Source organism: Bombus flavifrons, chromosome 2, assembly GCF_040668555.2.
Source record: "Bombus flavifrons isolate JBK064 chromosome 2, iyBomFlav1_principal, whole genome shotgun sequence".
NCBI classification, from domain to species: Eukaryota; Metazoa; Arthropoda; class Insecta; order Hymenoptera; family Apidae; genus Bombus; species Bombus flavifrons.
In genome coordinates, this window is record NC_138443.1 from 7765882 (window position 1) to 7787091 (window position 21210).

Below are 21210 nucleotides of genomic sequence, written 5' to 3' on the forward strand. Positions count from 1 at the left end.
TGTCTTCTTATATTCATCCATATATTTCCATTCACGTGCAGAATATTAATATCGAGGAACGAAGCGGCGACGAGACGATAAATTTCGCAGAAAACCCAATCTCGTCCGTCAATAAGCACGGAACAATTACGGATTATCACGCTTCAGATCGCGCTGAAGCGGGCCGCTGCTGTATGCGTCTTTTTTTCTCGGGTTTTCGCGGTTTAGTAGCAGAGGCAGTTTGCGCGACGACGAGAATCACGACGACGACGGGGCGAGACGGCGACAAGGACGCAGCCAGTGCCACTGCAGGCAGGGGTTGTATGGCTATTTGAACACTTTCGCCATAAATTCGCGCGAGAGGGTACTCGAGTCTCGTTCGCGCCGCGCAATGCTCCGATCCTTCTCCCTTTCGTATTCTCGTTTTGTGCTCGCCTCTCCTCCTGCCTCCTCGCGCGTACTGTTTGTACTTATAGCAGCGGCGTGTCGCGCCTTTCGGCCGATTCGAGGCTCGTTAGCGCGGCTCGAGTGTGGGGGGGTTTCAGTCGGTCTTCGAAAACGCGACAAGCAACTTGCTGAGAGAACCGGCAGACCACATGGAATAAGGAGAGGGAAGAGCAGAGGTGAAAAGCGAGGAGCACAAGAAACAAAGCGACGATAAACAAGAGTCACCGTGGTAATTAAAAAGTTAAGCTGCTAAGTAGCGATACAATCGCGAAGGCAGCGCAAAGTGAAGGACAAATACAAGAGGAGAAAGAGGGGTTGGTTTGACTTGGATGAAATAGCTAGGGAGAATAGAAACAGCAACTTGGATGAAACAACTCTGTGGACTAAGCACGGAATAAGGCTAAGCAGTGAGTGTAGCATGGTTCGAGAAAGAGATAGACACGCTTGACAGTTACTTCTTCGGATAATAGAACCGTTTCGTAAGCTCCAATTACCGGCATCGTCGAGAACCATCTAACGCGAGCCTTCTAAAGTAGCACGCTAGCTAAGAATTCTCTCTCTCCCTTTTTCTGTTGCACTGTTTACAATTTCGATGTTTGTTCGACGACGAAGGAAGGGTTTCTCCACCGCAAACTCGATGTTCGCAGAAATCTTACCATTCTGTCCAGTCTCGTATACAGTCTTCTCCCTGCTCCTCCTTCTTTATCTACTTCTACGATGTTTTCTCTTCCTCTTATCTCGTTCTTTTCCTTTTTTACCCTGCTCGGCCGAGACGGTTCGCCAACCGCTACTCTGCAACGGCGACCCCGACGAAACTTTCTAGACTCCCGATTTCTCGGTGTCGCGCGCGAAGTGAGGAAAGAAATCTTCGGCAAGACAAACTCGGCCCGCGATCAAACGAACGTCGCCACGGCTCTGTACCGGCGCGTCTACTCTTTATTTTTCCACGACAACACGGTATTAAAAACAGGAGAGGTGTAATGAACGCGAGGAACAAAGACCAACGCGAAAGTTTTCTTTAGATTTATCGCTTCCAAGTAGAGTAAAAAAGAAAAAGAAAAAAACAAGGAAGGGAAAGAAGAACTACGTCGTCGCGGTGTTAACCAAGTCTAGGATTATCAAAGACCATACTCAAGGAATAATTTTATTTGGGCGTGAAACGAGAACGAAAAATCGGGAAAATGAGAAGTGTAAACAAGTTTGCACGGAGAAGAAAAAAAAAAGAAACTAGTATAAGGAGGATTTCGCGAACAGAACCGTGAGAATTTTTCATTGCAACTTTCGTAAAATTTTGTTTGTCTTTTCTTCTTCGCGATGCGGCCCGGTTGCCGCTGCCTTCGCCGTGATTATCCGCGGAACGGATTTAAAACTGCGTTAGCGCCGGCTCTACGAGCACCGGTGCGCCACCGTCATTACATTTATTTACAAGTTTCCAAGAACAGCGTCGCGCCGTGTCTAAATACCCAAGTAAAAAAGAGGAAAAGAGAGTTGGTGCGCGAAATTCTTAAGGATTTCCTTTTTCCCAAATTCATCGCTCGCGTATCTATGCAAAACACGAGCAGAACATACGTATATCGCTGAAACTGACTGTAGCGAAAGTAGAATGTATTATGAGTAGAATGTACTATAGAGTAGAATGTAATAATCTGAACGTCTCCTCAACATCTCGAGTTTACTACTGATAGAGTTCTTGAGAAAAAGAAAAATTGGGTACCTACACTATAATAAAATAAAATAAGAGATATCTGGTTGAAATATACTTAATGCTACTTAAAAGTACGTATCTATATATAAGATATCTATGCTATCAGAGATGGAGAAAAGATATACCGAGTCTTTGAATTATTTATAGAAATTCCAATATGACCAGATTTTTTAAAGAAATGGAATTACGTGTTCTTATTATCGTCGATTTATTGTACTTTCAAGAGCGTTCAAGAATGTCAATATCTCGCTGAAACCAAATTATTAAAAATGAATATTTTGTCAGTGCTATCCTAATACAATTAATCATAGTTTAACTCGAAAATTGTGGCAATAAGTATACTAAAGCCTAACAGGTCCAATGCCTATCTTCTAAGGAGAGAAACATCAATTCTTAACCATACTGAATGACAAATCACGTCCCAGGTAACCATAAAAATTAATATCATGTACGCGATAGAACATTTCTGTTACGAATTCAAATTAATCGAACGTTTATCAACCACTCCAAAATAAACTATCTCATTGCAGAGTTAATAGATTTCCGAGAAAGCGGGATGGAAATGTAAAAGCATAAATTTACGGTCAACCCGAGAGAGAAAAGGGTTTTCCTTTTTTACCCTAGTTCGCGCGTATTCGAGAGGCGAGATTGTTACCAGAGAGGTAAAAAGTAAGAAGGAGAGAGAGAGAGAGAGAGAGTGAGAGAGAAAGAGAGAGAGAGAGAGAGAGAAGAAGAAGAAGAATGAGAGAAAGAGCTGTTGGTCTCTCGAATGCGGCGGCTGGCGGCGCAGAAGAGCCTCATCAAACTGAAATTTCGCCGGGGTCTTATCCTAAATTCATCGTTGCAATAAACTCCGCGTTACAGCTTGTACACGACCAGTGCCTACCCCCCTCCCTCCCGCCCCAAGGCGAGGGATGTCGGCTCCAAAACGCGACAGGCGAGAAAAGGGAAAGGAGGAAAGAAACACGAGGGTGAACACGAGGCGTTAGGGATAGAAATTCCGAAGGCAAAGCAGGAGTCTCGAAGTTATACAGAGTGGCCTGCGCGCGAAATGTATATTTAATGCCATCATTCTAGAAAGTAGCGGACCTGCCCGTTTATATTTCAGTGCTTGGCAGAATTGTTTGCTACTTTTTCTTTCGCTGCCAACCCCTCGATATCCAGCCATGTCATCTTGTACATGTACACACATAAGAAAAAAAAAAAAAAAGAAAAGGAAAGGAAAAAGAAGAAAAAAAGGAAATATCGGGAGAGTACTCTCGTCGTGTATTTTATCGTTGTTTTCGGATATTCTTCTTTTAATTTCTCGTATAATTAAAAATGTTGACCATATTTCGAAGAATCTTTGTTCCATATTTTCTTCCCTCCGCGAGGTGAAAAGAAAAGTACGGAGGATGAGAAGTAGGCGGTAGCTTGAGTAAGATCTCTTAATTTCGCGTCGAGATAACGCTCGGTCCCACATCGTAATAAGGGTAGAGTAAAAATAAGAGAGGCTGAATGAGAAGTTTTTAATCATCCTCCGTATTCCCCAGTCGTTGCTCTTTCTGAACGCTGCTGTATTTCTAGGTCACCGCGAAATTTGGCAAAATGATTTTTTTTTTTTTTGCAAACTTCGGGGCGCCGAAGTTTCTTTCGAAACTGCAGAAAACGTCACATAGTAGTTCAAATGACCGATTTGACGGAACAAAAGTAATATAATATAATAATATATAACAGTGTTCAATTATATAGTACATAGTAATAAGTTTGTTCATATAAAGTGTATCTAATTATTTATATTTATATAAAAAATGTATATTTACATATAATAAATTGTGTATTACATAGTGTATAATAATATAATACATAAAACACAATAATCATTGATTCGGGAATACTTGGAAGCAAATAATTATTCGTCATCGCGGTCTTATCACATCCTGGACCACTATGCGTCGTGCAGAAAAATTTAAGCAGTTTCGGAAACTCCTCCTGATTAATGCAATACCCAAGGCACATTCTCGATAGTGTCGATCAATCGCTCTATTTATTCAAAAAATATTTACACAACGCAAAGAATTAAAAGCGTTAGAAATTAATATCGCTAAAATTACACGCTACACAGAGGGGTTGCTACCCCATTGTGTTGTATTTCACGTGAACTCGTCAGATAAATCACGATTAACACATCTGGTACCGGTGGTACGTTACATTCGTCAGAGACACGATTTTCATTAAACGAACAAGTGTACTCTTCAGCTTAATACCGATATAAAATCAGAGGGAAAATGTAACGAACGTGCGAGGAATTATCGTAAATGAATATCGCGATACAATTTCCAGAATCCATTTCTTGCCCATACGAAAGACCTGTGCGTTATATTTTTCATCGAAAGTGTCACTGTACAACAGAGATCAACAACGATCAAAAATCTCTGTGCGTTTTATCATTAATTTATTTATACCATCTGTGCATTTTATCATATTCCCTAACGCCATAGATGAAATTATTTTTCCAATCACTTCTGCTCGAGGAACAAAGCTGTCGCTTGTCAGGCGAAAATTAACAAATCAAAATAGAAGACCGTAGTGATCGTGGTTGAAATAATAAAGCAGCCGAACTCATTATTACTGCGTTCCACGGGCATAAAAAGCGCATAAATCTCGCGGACGTGGACCAATATAATCCGACCAGCCGACTAGCATCACCGGAAGCTCTCTCAGCCGCAGCATCAGCAAATCTGAGAGAGAGGCACAACGGGTATCTCATCCGCGGCTTTACAGCCGTGTAAATCCCACGGAGGGCTTCTTAATACTTTACTGCCGTCATGTAAACGTAAAACCACCCCAGCGTCCAATCTTCCGGAGTTGCAGTCGTCGCTGTTGCGCCAGGAGTTTCAGTCGGGGCTGATGCGATGCGGTTGCTCCGAAACGCGTAGGTGGTATCAGCCGATATCGTGAATCCTGATCTTCACCCGGATTGGACGTTGTTTTATTGGACGTACCGGTGTTTTATAGATTCCGATTTTCTCCGGCCCGATGAAACCACTTGAGCTTCTCTCGTTTGAACTTTAACCTTTTCCCTCTTTCCTTCCTCCACTCTATCCTGTTTCTGTGTACCACATCACTCAGACACGATTTGGAGTTCCGTATTTTTGATCGACGGACACGACGATTTTCCTCGTCGATCGATCTCCATCGATGCAAACCAATCGTTCTTTCTTCGTCGTTTCGTACCACGTAGTTTTTCCTATTTTTTCTTCTTTGTCTTTACATAGAACAATTTACCTTTCACGCTGAAAGAGCAGCACTGGATAAAATGCAGAATCCGGCCTGGTTGATCTTATCATACGATGCATGTCTCCGTAGTCGACGATAAAGATACTGAGATTGTCTGACTCTAAATCATGGGTTTCCTTTGAAGAATCCTCTACATCGCGTCCACTCGGCTCTCCGTTTCGAGAGCAACGTTCGAGGATAAGTTTCAAAGGATTTTTCGATTGATTAGTCGGTGATTGGACATCGAAAAGAATAGTAAAATTGACATATATAGATATGTTATACGCGACTTTGGAAGAGTGATTTACATTTACCTTAGACTCAATGATATAGGGACGTACAGACTCGTGCTAACTTAATAACAGTAATATTTCTATGTTTCTTATTATTCATAAAATATTTGTGAAAAGTTAGTAAAAGATATTAGAACATAAAAATAACCACTTTCCTATTAAACGTATTTCAACAGCATACGTATCAACTACCATATTACAGACAACATACGTACTATACAATTTAACACAGTAAGATAGATCGATAAAGAAGCCTAAACCTCAGGACTGAAATAACTTTATCCACCAACTTCGCGAGCCGTTATTATTCCGCAATCTAAAGAAACAACGAAAGATAGAAAAACTTGTGCAATTCCCTTCCAGGCGACGACCTCATGTCAATCCCTCGTATCAATCTAATACCACAATCGATACTTTTCCATAGCATCGAGCAACCGAGAGTTCAGTTTGTTAATTCGTTGGAAAAAAAAGTACACGAAGCAACAGCGAAGTAAGAAAATTACCGGGTACGAATGATTTGTTCCACGTGTTTTCGCGAGTATGGCGCCAACGCTTCTGCAAGATGCACGAGCCCCGACGAGTATGTCCCCGGTCGTCCATTGTGAGCACCACGTGTTATAACTTGCGTGAAACGTATGGGGCGCGGAGCAGTTCCCTCAGGACTGACGCACGGCCTCGAAACTTTTCTTCTCCCCCTTATGAAATTGTAACGCAGACACGGATTAGCATGGAGCCCATTGTCTGGCCTGTGCGCCAGGGAAAAACGCACACGTTCGCGTGACACGTCGTGTCGCGGAACCACGCTGCGATACCATCGAATCGATCCCGTGTTACGCGAGATGGACAGGCTAAGACCGCGTTTTCCGACTCCATTTTCATTGTTCACCGTTCGTCGTCGACGGGTCTGGTTCGATTTAAGTCGGTGAAATTAATGGAACCGACGATCGTTCCCTCTCGCGAACCAATCCTGTCGCGTTCAAACGCTTCATTATGGAAATAGACAGCGAGCGAACTATACCCAGTGCCAATGAGGTAATTTGGTATACGCGTTACTCACGGAATGGACTCTCGTCGACCCTGGATTAGGATTGATTGATCGTGTCTTTGATTACACCACACCATACCGCGCTTCGTGTTTAATATTCCGTTTGACGATGAGGAGAAGTTGCAAATTGTATTTCCTTACTGAGCTTTGTCTATTAGGTTAGGTTGGAGCAATACGGAATGATACCCTTTTTAAGTCAGATTTCTTAAACATATGTAGATCCTTGAATATTTCATTAAAATGAGTTTCCTGTAATTCTATTCAATTGTGTAATCTACCTAATAATTATATAATTATCTCATCCATTCTGTATTTATAAAAATTATCAATTTTTTCATTCTTAAATTTTTGAAAAAATGATGATTTATAGTTTCTTGTATTATACATCTTCTTTCTTCATACTAGGGTTGGACAAAATAATGGAAACGTCTCTTATATGCCACATACATGTACAAATGTCACATAGGGTTAGATAAAACAATAAAATACCTGGTATATGTCATATCTGTATATGTATATGACATATAAGAAATGTTTCCATTATTTTGTCCAACCCCTGTACATATTGAGAGGATATAGATCTTTCAAGAAGTTTGGCAATAAATAAATTGCTACACAAAGGTCGACTTTTTGTAATAAATATCATACAATGAATATTGGTTTACCAGGACGGAGTCACTTAAATATACATAGCTTCCTTTCTTCATCATCACGAATATATCCGACATCGCAAATTATCATAAATCACAACTTACATCAACCACCGATAATATCAATCTTCTACCTGATCTGAGCTACTCAAACGTTATCCTCAAGAAATGATCAATATCCTCAATGAAAACATGGTATTCTTTCATTCCCACCTATCTGTTACCTTCCAACAAACAACAAAGAACATAATAAGCCGTCCAATTTCGAATGGATCAGAGCGTGAACAAACAGAAAGTGCGAGGTATAGAAGGACGGAAGTATCTTTGAGCGTATCAATTTCCCGTAGCCGTCTAAACCAGAATATACGGCCGCTGCGGTCTGCCTTCGGACCGCAATCGCTATACATGTATGCAAAACACGAAATTGCATCAGAAAGCGCTAGGCCCGTCTTCTTACCTACCCTAACTCACTCTTTTCTCCTTTTTCCTTCCTTTTCTCTCTTTTTTCTCCTTTTTTTCGCTTTACAGTTCACCACGTAACGCAACGGTCCCCTTACTTGGCCAGCGCGAAACACCCCCGGGGGTTCGGTCACAGGGGGGATGGACGGTTCTGTGGCCTGGCTGAGCCTGCGCTAACGTTTTACGGCCACGTTACCACGCCACTACCACGAGTAAAATCGAAATCCCATTCCCGTTAATTCTCCATGGAATCGAACTCTGCGGTGGCAACGCCGACCTCGCAATGGGATTTCATTGTAACTGCGCCCGACTCCGGGCCGGCTAACTTTCGCGAATTTTTCACGCTCCCACTCTTCAAGCCTTAAGCAACGTCGAGATCGAGTTTAACCCTCTCTCGTTCGAATTTTACTTTCTGGTAACAAGTATGTAAAGTCCCACCGCGGAAATCCACGTTCCAAGGTGTCTCAGTTGTGTTGTTCGTCCCACCGTGGACCCGAACTTTGTAATGACACCGGGGAACCTCGGAAGTTCGTGGAACCGCAGATGGAAGATTCTTCACGGGAATGGTAATATAGCATTTAATAATGGGAAAATTGAAATTGGTTGAGCGTTTCAATTACTCGCGAGTTTTTAAGAAGATTTCAACTGTATTATTTCAACTTTGTTTCGCTGCGGCAGTATCTGGTAACGAGCAGGATTAGGATCGAGCCTCAGTTTTCACACGAGAAATATTATGAGATATACATGTGCCTACTCAAAACGATAGAAATATTTTTTTAAAAGTACGTTACAAATATTTCACTTGTAATTTTAAAAATGTATAACAATCCTGACATCACGGTGCTTGTCCGTCTTCAAAGTCCAAAAAATGAAAAACGCCTCTCCCGTCACCAATGTTAAACTTCAACTGGGATAAGTCTATGTTTGATGATTGAAACAAGAATCTTATATGTTAATTAATATTTTCCAGCGACAGTGAAACGTAAAGATTTTGGAGGTAAGTCGATATGGATGGGTGATGTGGCGTTTGAAAACCAGACGTTAAACGATGGACGTGTTAATGTTTGGCCACGCCATGATGGTACCGCAATGAACAAAGTCGAAACCACAGTCACCCGGAATTCTCTATGGAACTAAACTCTGCGGTAACGTCAGCCTCGCGATGGAATTTTATTGCAACTGTTACGGTGTAACCGTTCGTGTCGAGCAACTTTAAACACAGAACAGCATCGTAACGTGACAAGATAAAAGATGAATTTCTCGTGAGTACGAACTGTCATGTACAACAGGAAGATACAAGTTTAATCGAGCGTTAGAGATGAAACTTGGTGAAAAAGGTTGAAGATATCCGATTTCTTTAACAACTGTTCATTACATCTCCATATTATCGTATTAAACAACGATTTATTTATTTAAACTTAAAAAGTACACGAATGAATTTAAATATCATCATATCACTATATCAGTATCAATATAAATGAAATATTTCACACATTTTTATAAGTATAATTGAAATCTTTCCTACTTTGTATCCACATTATGAAATTAAAGCAACCCATACATAGAATACAAATACACCTGAATCGTTCTATATATCATCGTAACACAATCATCTTGTAAAATAATATCTCTTCCTCATCCTACTCTTGTACCACACTTTTATCATCCTCTGTCTCTTACCAATCAAATCGTCACGTCAATTCTCCGAAAAATTTCAATTTCACACCCAGTTCGAATGCCAAACGGCACAAAGCACGCTAGCGTGTTAAGAGCCATCGGGACAGGCGTGAGAAACACGATACGCGACTGTTTTACGTGCTTCAATTTACCATTCGCGAACCGGACCGACGCGACGATCATAATTAAAGAAAAAAGGCCACGCTGGAAACATGATCTGTAAGCGGCTGACCATGGTCCCTGTCGAAAGAACGAAACTCGAGCTTTATCCTTTTTCCGGCATACGTCCAGCGATCGCGCGCGTTGTTCTCCGCTTTTAAATTATTTTTTTTCGTGACAATCGTCACATCTGGCCATAGAGGCAACGAGAATGGGGTTGGTTCTCTAGTTTCTTTCTCCCTTTCTCCCCTCTTTATCTCTTTTACTCTTCAACGTTTCTTTTTCCTCTTTTATATATTTTTTCTTTTGATTCTCTATTTGGGGTGGTTTTCGGTTTCGCGACAGGTGGTACGGCAACGATACGTTGCCCGAATAATTGCGTTTTCGAATTGTCGTTTCCTCCCTCATGGTGGAGCGTCGTTTCACCGTTCTTTGTGCCCAACCATGAAACCAGTATCGAGAAAGACTTTTTCTTCATCCCCGTCGAAACTCTTCGCCCCTCAGGGGAATCCGGTGGAATTCAATGGCCGATTTCAATGGACTGTAGAAGGTAAAGATACGTGAAAAGCTACTCTTCGAGGTACGTCCGATACCTCGAAAATTGTTTTCTCTTACGTTTCTCCCTCTGCTTCTTCCATCTCCTTTTCACCAGCCCTTTCTATCTTTCTTATTTCTTTTTCTTTTTTATCTATTATTATTATTATTATTATTATTTCTATTACAATTAATCTTGTTTCTTTGTGCTACTCGTTATGCGAGGAAATTTATCAAATCCGAGGACCCTCGCGATTGATTCGAAGCGTCCGCGTGTGTGTTTTGCGTCGTTCGAGTGTAACGCGCGCTTTTCAATTTATTGGCTACAATCCACTCGAAATTTAATAACGTTCCACGTGCTCGTTATCTCCGCTTGTCATCAATAACTGCGGCTCTTCTTGTTCCTCTGTACACTAACACTTTGTCGTCGCCGCTTTTCGTGCAACGCTCTGGAGGATCGCGGCCGTGTTCGCGCGATATTGCGCCAAAGAATGACGCCATACCGAAATCATTTTTTTTCTCCACTCTCCACGAACAATCGAGGGAAATAGTCTTTCATATTTTAAAATGGATCGGTCGGGAAATTTTTATACGGGATTTTATTATTCCTCGGCTTTAAAATGTAAAGGTGTAAAAATAACCGTGGATTCGTGGAAATTGTATAAAAGGTTGTTGTATAATGAACACAGAAACATCAAATCATATTATATTCATGTTTTAATTAAGATATCACGGATGAATAAAATTTCGGAACGAAAACAAAAATGAATTTGAGACAAAGCATTTTTATGAAAAGTTAATTATGAATTTTTATGAAGCATTAATAAGTTTCTTATTTGTTTATCTTTAATAGCGATCGTTTCACAAATTTATAGATCTTTCTTTCTTGTATCAATTTTATGTTTCTTACTTTAACCAGTATACTTGCAGAGTAAAATAAAATTATTTATAACTTGAAGACTGAGCCCTAAACGTTATTTTTGTAAAGCAACTTTTATCATCGCTTTGATCTCTAGAATCAAGCTTATTAATATCCCCTAGATATCTTGTGACACTCTGTATAGAAGATTATTCTTGCAACATCAAATCTTCGTTAGAAACATCACGTACAAAAGATAAGAATTTAAAGCGTAATACGAAAAAAGACCTAAGAATACCTCATAAAATAACACTTACATAAGACGAAATAAAATGATCTTCAGAGAGCTAATTCAATAGCATTGAACTGCCCGATATCCATAACAATCCGATTGAAACGTCGTTTAGAAAAATCAATTCCATTGTCAGATTGGCCTTCTCGACGAAACAGGAATCGAAAATAAGATCGGTTGGTCGTTCGAGATAGCCCGTTATTGAGGCTGAAGTCGATCGCGAGACGAAAGGACGGACAAAACTAAAGAAGAACGAAAGAAACGACGGAATGAAGGTTAATGGCAATTTCGATGGAGGCGTTTCGAGTAATGGGCAGAAAGAAGAGAAAAAGACACGCGAACGAGGTATCTACGGATCGGATTTCGGTCTTTTTAAAAAGCGTTGCAATGTGGTCGGCGCAGAGGAAAATGGTCGGCCGTCTCGAGACATGCGATCGTTCGACAAGGTTAAAAAGCAATTTTCCTTTCCTGACAATGTCGAACAATCGGACTACAGGTGACCACGGTCACATCGGCGTCACCGACGTCGGTACCGACAAAGCAATTCCGATTCAATCTTCCTGAACGAACCACAACGATGGTATCCGTGGAAAACGAGCGCCAAGTGCAGCGCCGCTCAACAAGAAGTGCACCTGGGCGCAGGAAAAATTTAACCAGGTGCGGTTCGGCGAGATGCTAAACGAAAGCGTGGACGCGATTCAAAGCGGCGTATAAAGAAGATTGTAGCAGTTTCATTGGCGCAATTATGCTTCTCTGGTGTTCTTAATACGCCTGGTCTGCTTCTCTGTTCTTTGTTTTGTCTTGGGAAATTGTGAAAATTGTACTTTGTTTCGTAGAAAATTTTTTGTAGTTGGATTTGGAATTAGCTTCTAAATGATAAAATAAAACGATAAATATCGCTTTATCAAAGGTATCGACAATGAAATGTAGTTCTTAGTACGCTTACGCGTATACATGGATTAATCTTTGTGCGTTCGTCTACGAAAATTGATTGGACTTTAGTCGACGTATCATTGTAACTGAGTCTTCGTATTCTGAGGATATACAAAGATATATGTACCATTAAAGTTGATTCTTTTTCACTCTGAAAATATACAAAGATACAACATAAGGAACACAGAAAAAGATGAAGGCTAAAGAATTCGCCTTTCTTACTTCTAAAATCGAAACTTTTTAAGAGTAACCAAAGAATTAATTATTCAATGGAAACAATCCCCTTTCAAGATTTTCTGGGTTACATTCAGGTTAAACCTAAATTTAAATATGTTTATTCTGATAATTCGCAATCCGAATATTACAACATCTAACGCCTTCACACGTATTCAATGACAGAAATTGTCCACTCTCACTCACGCAATTAGACTCGCACGAAAATTCCATTTTTTCCAAACATCACAGCAAGAATATAATACGAAACCAACTAAAAAGGCAAAGATTTTCCTTCTCTCTCTAAAAGAAAAGGTTCCACAAAATATGAAATTTCACGGCGACCACCATTTCCAGTCTGCGTGCATTAAGCCGACATCGATTGTTCGACGTTCGCGGCACGACGAGAACAGAGTCGCGCGAGTGCATCCAGGCGAAATGGAAGAAAAGAGTGCGTGGAAAAATCGAGACACGCAATGTTCGTCTACAATGGATCGCTTAGAGGCGAGTAGAGTCGTCAGCTGTCACGATGATGTAGACGACGTTTCTGCCGGGATGATTGACAGTTTTATGGGGAACAACGAAGACCGTTTTTCGGATTTACGAGCAGAACGGAGTTTTATCGTGGCGCATGAGGGGGTCAAGCGTTACGCGACGTTTGATGCTAATCGAAGCGTGATGCTGCAACAGAAGGCGGTTTTCGAACGTTGCTACGTTTGTTCGTTGTTTCCTCGAATTAAATGGTACGCGATTCGTAAAATGGCGCGCGAAGATGCGCCGACTGCCACCGGTCGTAAGATCCTGCGTATAGATTCATTTTTATTGCGCCAACTGGAATTCGAGGCGGACGGAGGTTATAAATGTAAATTACTACTTTTGTTGTTTCGCTGCCAGCTGTGCGATCCCTGCGTGTATCGGGCAGAAACAACGGGGGGTAAAATCGTGAGCATACAGAGGGGAGTTTTATGAAAACGAAGTTGATATTCTGTTTGTTTGAAAAGTAGTGGGCTGTTTCGATCTATGAATTTTAGGCGAATGTGTATTTTAAGAAGTGATTAGGTGCAAATTACTTTTCATTAATCTATTAGTTTTCTTAATGGATTGCAAATATTTGTTGCAAATACACATTTTTATGAACGCTGAAGAAATAAGAAAAATACTTAAAGATACTGTTGAGAATTGTGGATCTTAATTGCCGAAATAAAAGTAAAGGAACACTAAGGTTACACTTAGAATTCATATTAAAATAGTTTCAGATTTATTTAATAAACGATTTCCAGGATCTTCGTCGATATACATTCGCACGCGTCTCAGCACTCTCTTTGTCTCACCATCTTCCATACCAGACTGCCAACGGAACAGTTACATTCATCTGTTTTTCGAGACGCCACACACACACATACTTCCTTCAATACACTCATATTCACAACGTGTGTCACTATTATTCGGCCAATCTAGTCTAGCACACAAAATTATACATATCTCAATAGAAACATTTTCTTCGTCAAATATTGTCATTTTTAGAAGAGTTTTATTATTTTTCCTATACTCTATATATTCATATATCTTTGAATGTAATCAGAAATGCATAAGAATCTGTAGTTCAGTTATTGATTCGAAGTGAATCATGAAAAATGCACCAGTCAAGGCACGAAGTATAATTAATTATATTTTACAAGATTCATCATTTTCATATATTATACATTAAGCAATAACATTTAGGTGCTCATTATTGACGATAATATAGCTACAATAAATATAAAAATAAAAGATTAAAATAGCTACGATACAATGCGTATAATAGTAATTTAATCTTCGTTAATAATGTTATAAAGGTCTTTTCATTTAAATGTACTACTGGTTAGCAAAAAATATAATTTTCTTTTGTAAGAAGAATTTTTTATACGAGTCTCCAATTTTCATAGCTGCTATACATATTTCTTGACCACTCTAAGAGTACTTTAAAGTTTTCACTCGAAGTTTACTTTCTTCCATCGTGGAACTTTTGAAACTGACATTAAAAGTTATTAGACACCATGATCAGAAACTTTAATATCATATAAAATTCCAGAAGTTGTCGATTATACTACCAGTAATAAACCATTCGAACTAGAAATGAGGATAATATTTCTGCGCTATGGTCCATAATATTTAAGGAAAATTTGAGTGAGTGGTATTTTTTATAACCAAGAATCAAACTTCATAATCTATTATATAAGATATTATATATCTTATTACCTTATTATCTATTATTATAAAATACTATGAAAATGAAATGTAGAATCTGATGAAAAAACGCAGCATTGGAAAATGACAGTATATGTAGTATTATTCCAATGTGACTACAAAAATATGAGGCTATGAGAATGAAAGTATATAATGAAAATATGGAATAAGCAATGGGAAAGTATAACAAGAAAAACGATTCGTTGGAAAATAAGAACGTGCGTGCAAATACTTTTTGTAGCCACCTTATGTGTTAAAAGACTGTGAATTACTCACCTCGCAATTAGAATGACTGATGTTGCTCAGATTCAGCCTGAACACCTTGTCCCTGTAACAAACGGGAAAAACGAAAATGAGCCAACGGTGGCGTAACAACAATTCGCATTAAACGCGGCGATAGCCGAAAGCTCGGGGTATAAATTTTCATTCCGTACGTCTGTAAGATACATTACCCCTGCTGGGCTGCAGGCTTGCCTTATCTAGTCACCGTTATGTATGGTTGTGTAGGAGGCGTGTGGCACTTTGCTTACGGCATTCTGCCCGGCACGGCGGAACTGCTCGCGAACGCCACGGAATTTCTATGAGCATCGAAGGAAGGAAACCCTCGTCCCTACGTCTACCAATCTCCTGTATCTTCTTCCTCAACGGAGCCCTAACTTTCTTCGTTTCCGTTCTATCGCTTACTTTTTATTAGGATTTCCTTTGACGCATGATCCTCCGGCTAGGCCCAAGGTTATCAAACAAAAAATATACGTACGCGTCATAAGACAATAACGAGAATGTGGATTGTCATGCAATTCCATATCTTTATGAAAAAAATTGTAGAACTGGCGAACTGGCTACCGTGGCGGATAAATGAAAGTTTAAAATTTATACGTTATCAATTTCAGTAACTTTTGTATCAAAAGTTTTTTATCATATTCACAACACTCATATATTCTGTGGTATATATTATATTTATTCGTTACTCTTATTAAATATACATCAAGTTCATAAAATTATAGTATCTTTATATATTTTTTATTGTATCAATTTTCTTTTCTCTGTCATTCCATACAGTGATTTGTTTCGTATAATCTAAAAACTATGGCGAGTACTCCACTCTAGATATTAGGTTGTCCGAAAAGTTCCGTTTTATGAGGAAATAATAGACGCACAAAGTTTTTTGTTTTATATTATTTTGTCGAATTACGTACGATTCATTTTGTTCTGTTGAGACAAACACCGCGACATTTCACAGACTTGGTTTCACGTTTGTACGAAAATGCACTGTTGTAAAAAACATGTTTGCGAAAGAAAGACACTTATCGGACAACCTAATATTTTATACGTTTCAGTATATTATATGGATTCTTTGGATCTTTGCATTTTTAAATTTATTATAACTGCATAAAAATACATCTAATAATAAAGAACCAAGGCAACGGGGTTTCTCCTTTGGAAGATTTTTCCTCGATTCAGCGAATACAACCCTCTACTTTCCCTCTAGAAATTCCAATGGCGTTAAACCAAACGTTTGTATGGCCGAAGCTACGTGTTCTACGGAATCGTCCAGAACCGGGAATTCGGAACAATTGAAGCTGGAGCTTCGATTACATACAGCTCGTAGGCATATTTAATTTTCGTTTCCACGGCACCTTCGTAAGGATTCGGCGAGTTATTCACAACGAGGAAATTCGTAGTTGCCTGACCTAGAAAATGGAAACCTTCGAGTTTTCCAGCTCGCTACGCTGCATAATATAAGAAACTTTCTTTATATTGATAACTGAACTTTGGGACATATTTTACTGACTTTAAAAGTGAAACATAGACATACGTGTATAGAAACTGGTATAATATTTGTTTACGAGTGTAATCATGTTTGACTGCATTAACCGTTTTCGCATATATGATAGATGGTAAAATTGGTGAAACTGGTAAATCCTATGCAAATAAAGTGGTCACAAATTGGAATCATTATAAATTTCTTACCCCAAAATACTTTTTTCCATCGATAATTAAACTTTTCCATTTCCTGAGAAGGACTGCAAATAATACAATTACTGAGAATATTATTACATATCAGAAATAATTTTTTATCGTTACACAGAAAGACAATATTACTTTGAAATATTTTTGGAAAGTCTTACAACGAGAAATCTTTAAATATGCTCGAAGCACAAAAAATTCACGAAAACGGAATATTTTAATTCATTTAGAAAATCAAAAGATTCATATCCTCATCCAATTTCGCACATCACTTTCATCATTACGATAAAATACCATGCATACGTCCAAGTCTACAAACACGTACTCGATTTTGAAATACCCTACACGATTACTTCAACCGTGCTATTCGTAAAATCCAGTTGACAAAACCGAATCGTTTCCACGGACGCGCTAATTAGCAAAAACTCCGCAGGACGACGCGGTCGGAAAATGATCGCGATTTCCCGTTACATCTACAACGAGATCGAATCGTGGGTGAAAACAAAAGTGCGTGTCGGCGGATCGAGCGAAATGGTACATGGAACAGCAAGCATCGGTGGCTGGGGTAAATCGAATTTACCCAGTTTCGAAATGTTTCGCAACATTAACGCCGGCGCGCCACATAACTTTATTCCAATAACCGTTCGTCATTGGCCTTCAATAGAAAACACGCAGTCGGATGGAATGCGGGTTCAGAAAAAAAAGAAGAAGAAAGACGAAGAAAAAGAAAAAAAGTATAAAACGATGGAAAAAAGACGAAAGAGAGAAATAAGGGTGAGAAAGGCAGTCGTTTGCTTTACCCTTCGAAGGTTTCCCTTGCTCATTCATCCGGTGCACGCTGCCGTGAAAAAGTAAATAGCGACGTGGAAAAACAAATCCGTAGTTTGGAATCCGGCTGCGCCGGCTTCTCGCTTTCTGGAGAAGTTTCCTGGAGGGCTGACGTGAACAGGTGAATGGGAAAGGCGGGGCGAGACCTTGTACGTGCAAGCTCGTCGCTCGAGACAACCGGAAAGAACGGGGGAAAAAATTTGTACGAAAGCAATTTGCGGGGGTGATCGATGGCGGCGGGAACGCGAGCGTAAAGTCATCGTGTTTTCGATTTAAAAAAACCGCCCAGTCAGCTTCGAAATGCCGGACCGTGGTATCCGATCTCTTTCGAGCCAGTTGAGAATTTCTACCGTTTCCCTTTTCCTTCAGCTTTTCGTTCTGTAATTTTTCGATTCCTCACGGAGCGAGTTACTTGCAAGAATTTTGATAGAATCGTAGACGTGACGATATATGTTTCTGGTCTGATGTCTTTTGTAGTTGAATTTCTTTTTATTCTTTTCTTCTTTCAATTTAATTGTATGGTAGTTTATGTCGAAATGGATTATAAATTTATTGTTATATTTAAACAATTTGCTGATAGATTTTTGATCATTTCTATTTGTATTTAATCAATAGTAGAGTTAAAGAATATTGGCTTGGTATGGTTATAATATTTAATAAACTTTGTAAAATGTTTCAATGTATGATGTTTCGATTTAAACTAGTTTGATAGAGATGTTACCTCTGCCGATTTTGTAATAATAATAGTAAATGTATTTGTTACATCATAAAAGTGTGATAATCTAAAGTAACAATAGTACTATCATTCACTAAATTTCATTTGTAAATTTCCTCTTTTTAATTGATTCTTAGATTTACAATAAATTCTCTCCTGAAACTCGAGACATTATTGTTAAACAAATCAAAATAATTGAATAACTTCTTGTTTGATGCATTTCTAAGTTGTCACAATAAATAGAAATCACGAGCGATTACACAATGAAAATAAATATTTCAAAGTAGTTTCATATCAAAGTAATGTAACGTACTCGACAAACTTGGAAATTCACTAGCCAGTAAATCAGAAAAGCGTCGGTGTCTGACTTGGTGTTGCACGTGACGTGACAGACAGCTCCGACCTGCAATGCATTATCCACTGTGTCGAGATCCAGTCCCCATCTTCCCCCTTAAATTTTCGATGGCGAAACGCACGTCAGGAAAGAGCTACCGTTGTTATTAACATCGAAAGCTCTGCAAGAATAATGTATTCTCTGCGATGTAACATAATAGATCGATTTTAACAATTCGAGGTGTGAATCACTTAACGAATACATATATATAGTTTGACCTGATTTTAAACAACTATAAACTTTTACTGCCTATAGGCTAGAATTTTAGATGAGACAAACTTACGAAATATAAGGTGTTATTATAGAATATTAAATAATGAAAAGATTTGTTCTATTAGATGTCTTTTTTATTATTTTTAATATAATCATATTTTATAATATGACCCACTTTTTTAATCTAGAAAAGAAGATTAAAATTTTCGTGTTATACATTACCACATAATATACCGACTTATTTACTAAAAATTTTTTCCGAACGATAAAAGCTTCATTAAATTTTGTGTCCTATTTCAATTATGAGATATAAAGGAACGAAGAAAGAAATTGTACCTCGGTTTTAATTACACCGAATTGATTGATTTTAAACAAGACCCTACAAAATTTTCGTTCGTTAATTAAAAACGAAACAAGCGCGACTCGGTTCAGCGCTGCTCCACAACTTTTCTCTTTTTTTCCGAACCATTTGATTTAATATCCCCAGTACCAAATACATATTGAATAAAACAATAACACAGGAATTTTTACTTGTCATAAAAGAGGGAAAATGCTGTCAGAATCTGTTATCGATCCACTGTCTTTCATCGAAAGTTAATATCGCAGCGTTTAAACGGCGATGAACTAATATCACGATGATCGAGCAAATATGGCGCAGTAAAATCCTTCAAAAGAGTTTTATCTCACTCAAATCCCGTATAACGAGAAATTTCATTCCAGAACGATGAAACTTTTTCGATAGATTCGATTGTGAAATTTACTCCGCGTCGATTTCTTTCGAAAAACACATCGATCAGTGTTTGGCTGTTGCTTATTAGTCGAACAACAGAAGCGTAAAAGGACAAAAGAGGAAAACATATAAATTGTTTGCCGATGCGATTATCTCTAACACTATATGATACTTATCGATTTCAAACGTCCATGGCTGTATTACGGCCATTTCAATTGCTGAAACGCTCAATTCTGATCGAATGCGTGAAATCTAATCACATCCGTCGGATTTCGATTGATTCGCTAAATGCGTTTGCCGTGTTTCCAGAATCGTACCACACCGTTGCCCGTTTAATAATGTAAAATATAGCATCGTTTAACGTTTAGATACTTCGATTATCAGATTTTTATATTTTATGTATGATAACGATAGCGATTACATTGAACATTGTCGATTCTTACTTTTGTTGCTTAGTTCTTCATCTAAGTACCAGATACATAAAACGGTTCAATATTTGCAGCAATATCTTATCGATGAATTTAATTCATAAACTTATAAATACACTTATTTGTTCATGGGTTTCCTACCTGTAGTTCTTTTTTTTCACTTTCATTTTCTTTCCTTCTTCTAATGCAGGCGCAAAAGATTTATTTTGTCTTTCTGATATTATTTTGTACGTATACAATACTATTTACTATTAATACAATACTATTGTTTAATTATAATACAATACTCATTACGATGTATTGAATATTGAATACACGATTTACAATCAGTGTCCTACAATTCCATACACTTTTATATCAAAAGAATTGCCAACAAAATGAAAGAAATGTAGTAAAAATAAAATCAATTCCCCCGTAACATAAAATCGATTTCCCAGTGGCCAGGCTTTACTTTCATTAAGAGACGTTCCGCTGTATGCTCGTACATAGGTCGACCAATGAGGTATGTTGAATTAGAATAGAGAACGAACCGTGACACGGACTGAATTGGACTCTATTCGATGAACGAAGCGCAATGCATCTCATTATTCGAGCGACAAAGGAGTTTCAAATTAGCCAAGCGAAACAAAGTTAAGCGGTCACGTGTAAACTTTTATGAACATATACTCATATAAACGTACATACTTCCTTTCATTCTCCATACCATGGTACACAATTCAGTTTTCAATGAAAATTAAACTTGACTTGCAAATAACGAAAACTTTTAGCAATTCCTATAACTTGCTAGAATATTTCAGTAGCAAATGCTTGGATGTGTGTGTGTGTGTGTGTGTACGTGTGATAGAACGATTATAGGAAGATTATTCACAAGGGGACATCAAAAGTCTCAAAAGTACTACAAATAGAGTGATCCTCTTGAAGTGCATTAACACGGTACTCGATACATCTAAATCTCGACATGAGAGTCGTTCATTGTCGAGAATGATGGGACTAATCGATGTCATTTTTCCGTAGCACTCCAATATCGACAATGGAAGCACATACTCGACAGCGCAATCTCGCAAGGCATTCACATAATTCCACTCCTTTTTCACGCATCACGTGGACAACGCTTTCCAATATTACGAATTCTTACCTCTGTCCAATCGATATGCAAAAAAAAAAAAAACAAAAGTAAGCCCTAAAACTTATCCCTGTAAAATATA

The 21210-nt window shown here is 38.6% G+C and overlaps 1 protein-coding gene and 2 long non-coding RNA genes across 7 annotated transcripts in view; 2 read left to right on the forward strand and 1 right to left on the reverse strand.

The window, feature by feature from the left end:
* Window positions 1–21210, forward strand: part of LOC138190047 (uncharacterized) — a 238701-nt gene that overhangs the window by 196930 nt on the left and 20561 nt on the right. The gene's annotated exons all lie outside the window — the stretch shown is intronic.
* The window catches only part of Sema2a (Semaphorin 2a), a 558354-nt gene that overhangs the window by 44545 nt on the left and 492599 nt on the right, over window positions 1–21210 (reverse strand). For all 5 annotated transcript variants that reach the window (XM_069132504.1, XM_069132505.1, XM_069132506.1 and 2 more), the window contains one exon: window positions 15006–15057. In XM_069132504.1, the coding sequence (XP_068988605.1) occupies window positions 15006–15057 (52 nt within the window). The remainder of the gene's footprint in view (window positions 1–15005; window positions 15058–21210) is intronic.
* LOC138188788 (uncharacterized) lies at window positions 470–3345 on the forward strand. Its single transcript, XR_011175684.1, has 3 exons — window positions 470–2202; window positions 2279–2556; window positions 2662–3345. It is a non-coding gene; the product is annotated as an uncharacterized LOC138188788 (long non-coding RNA).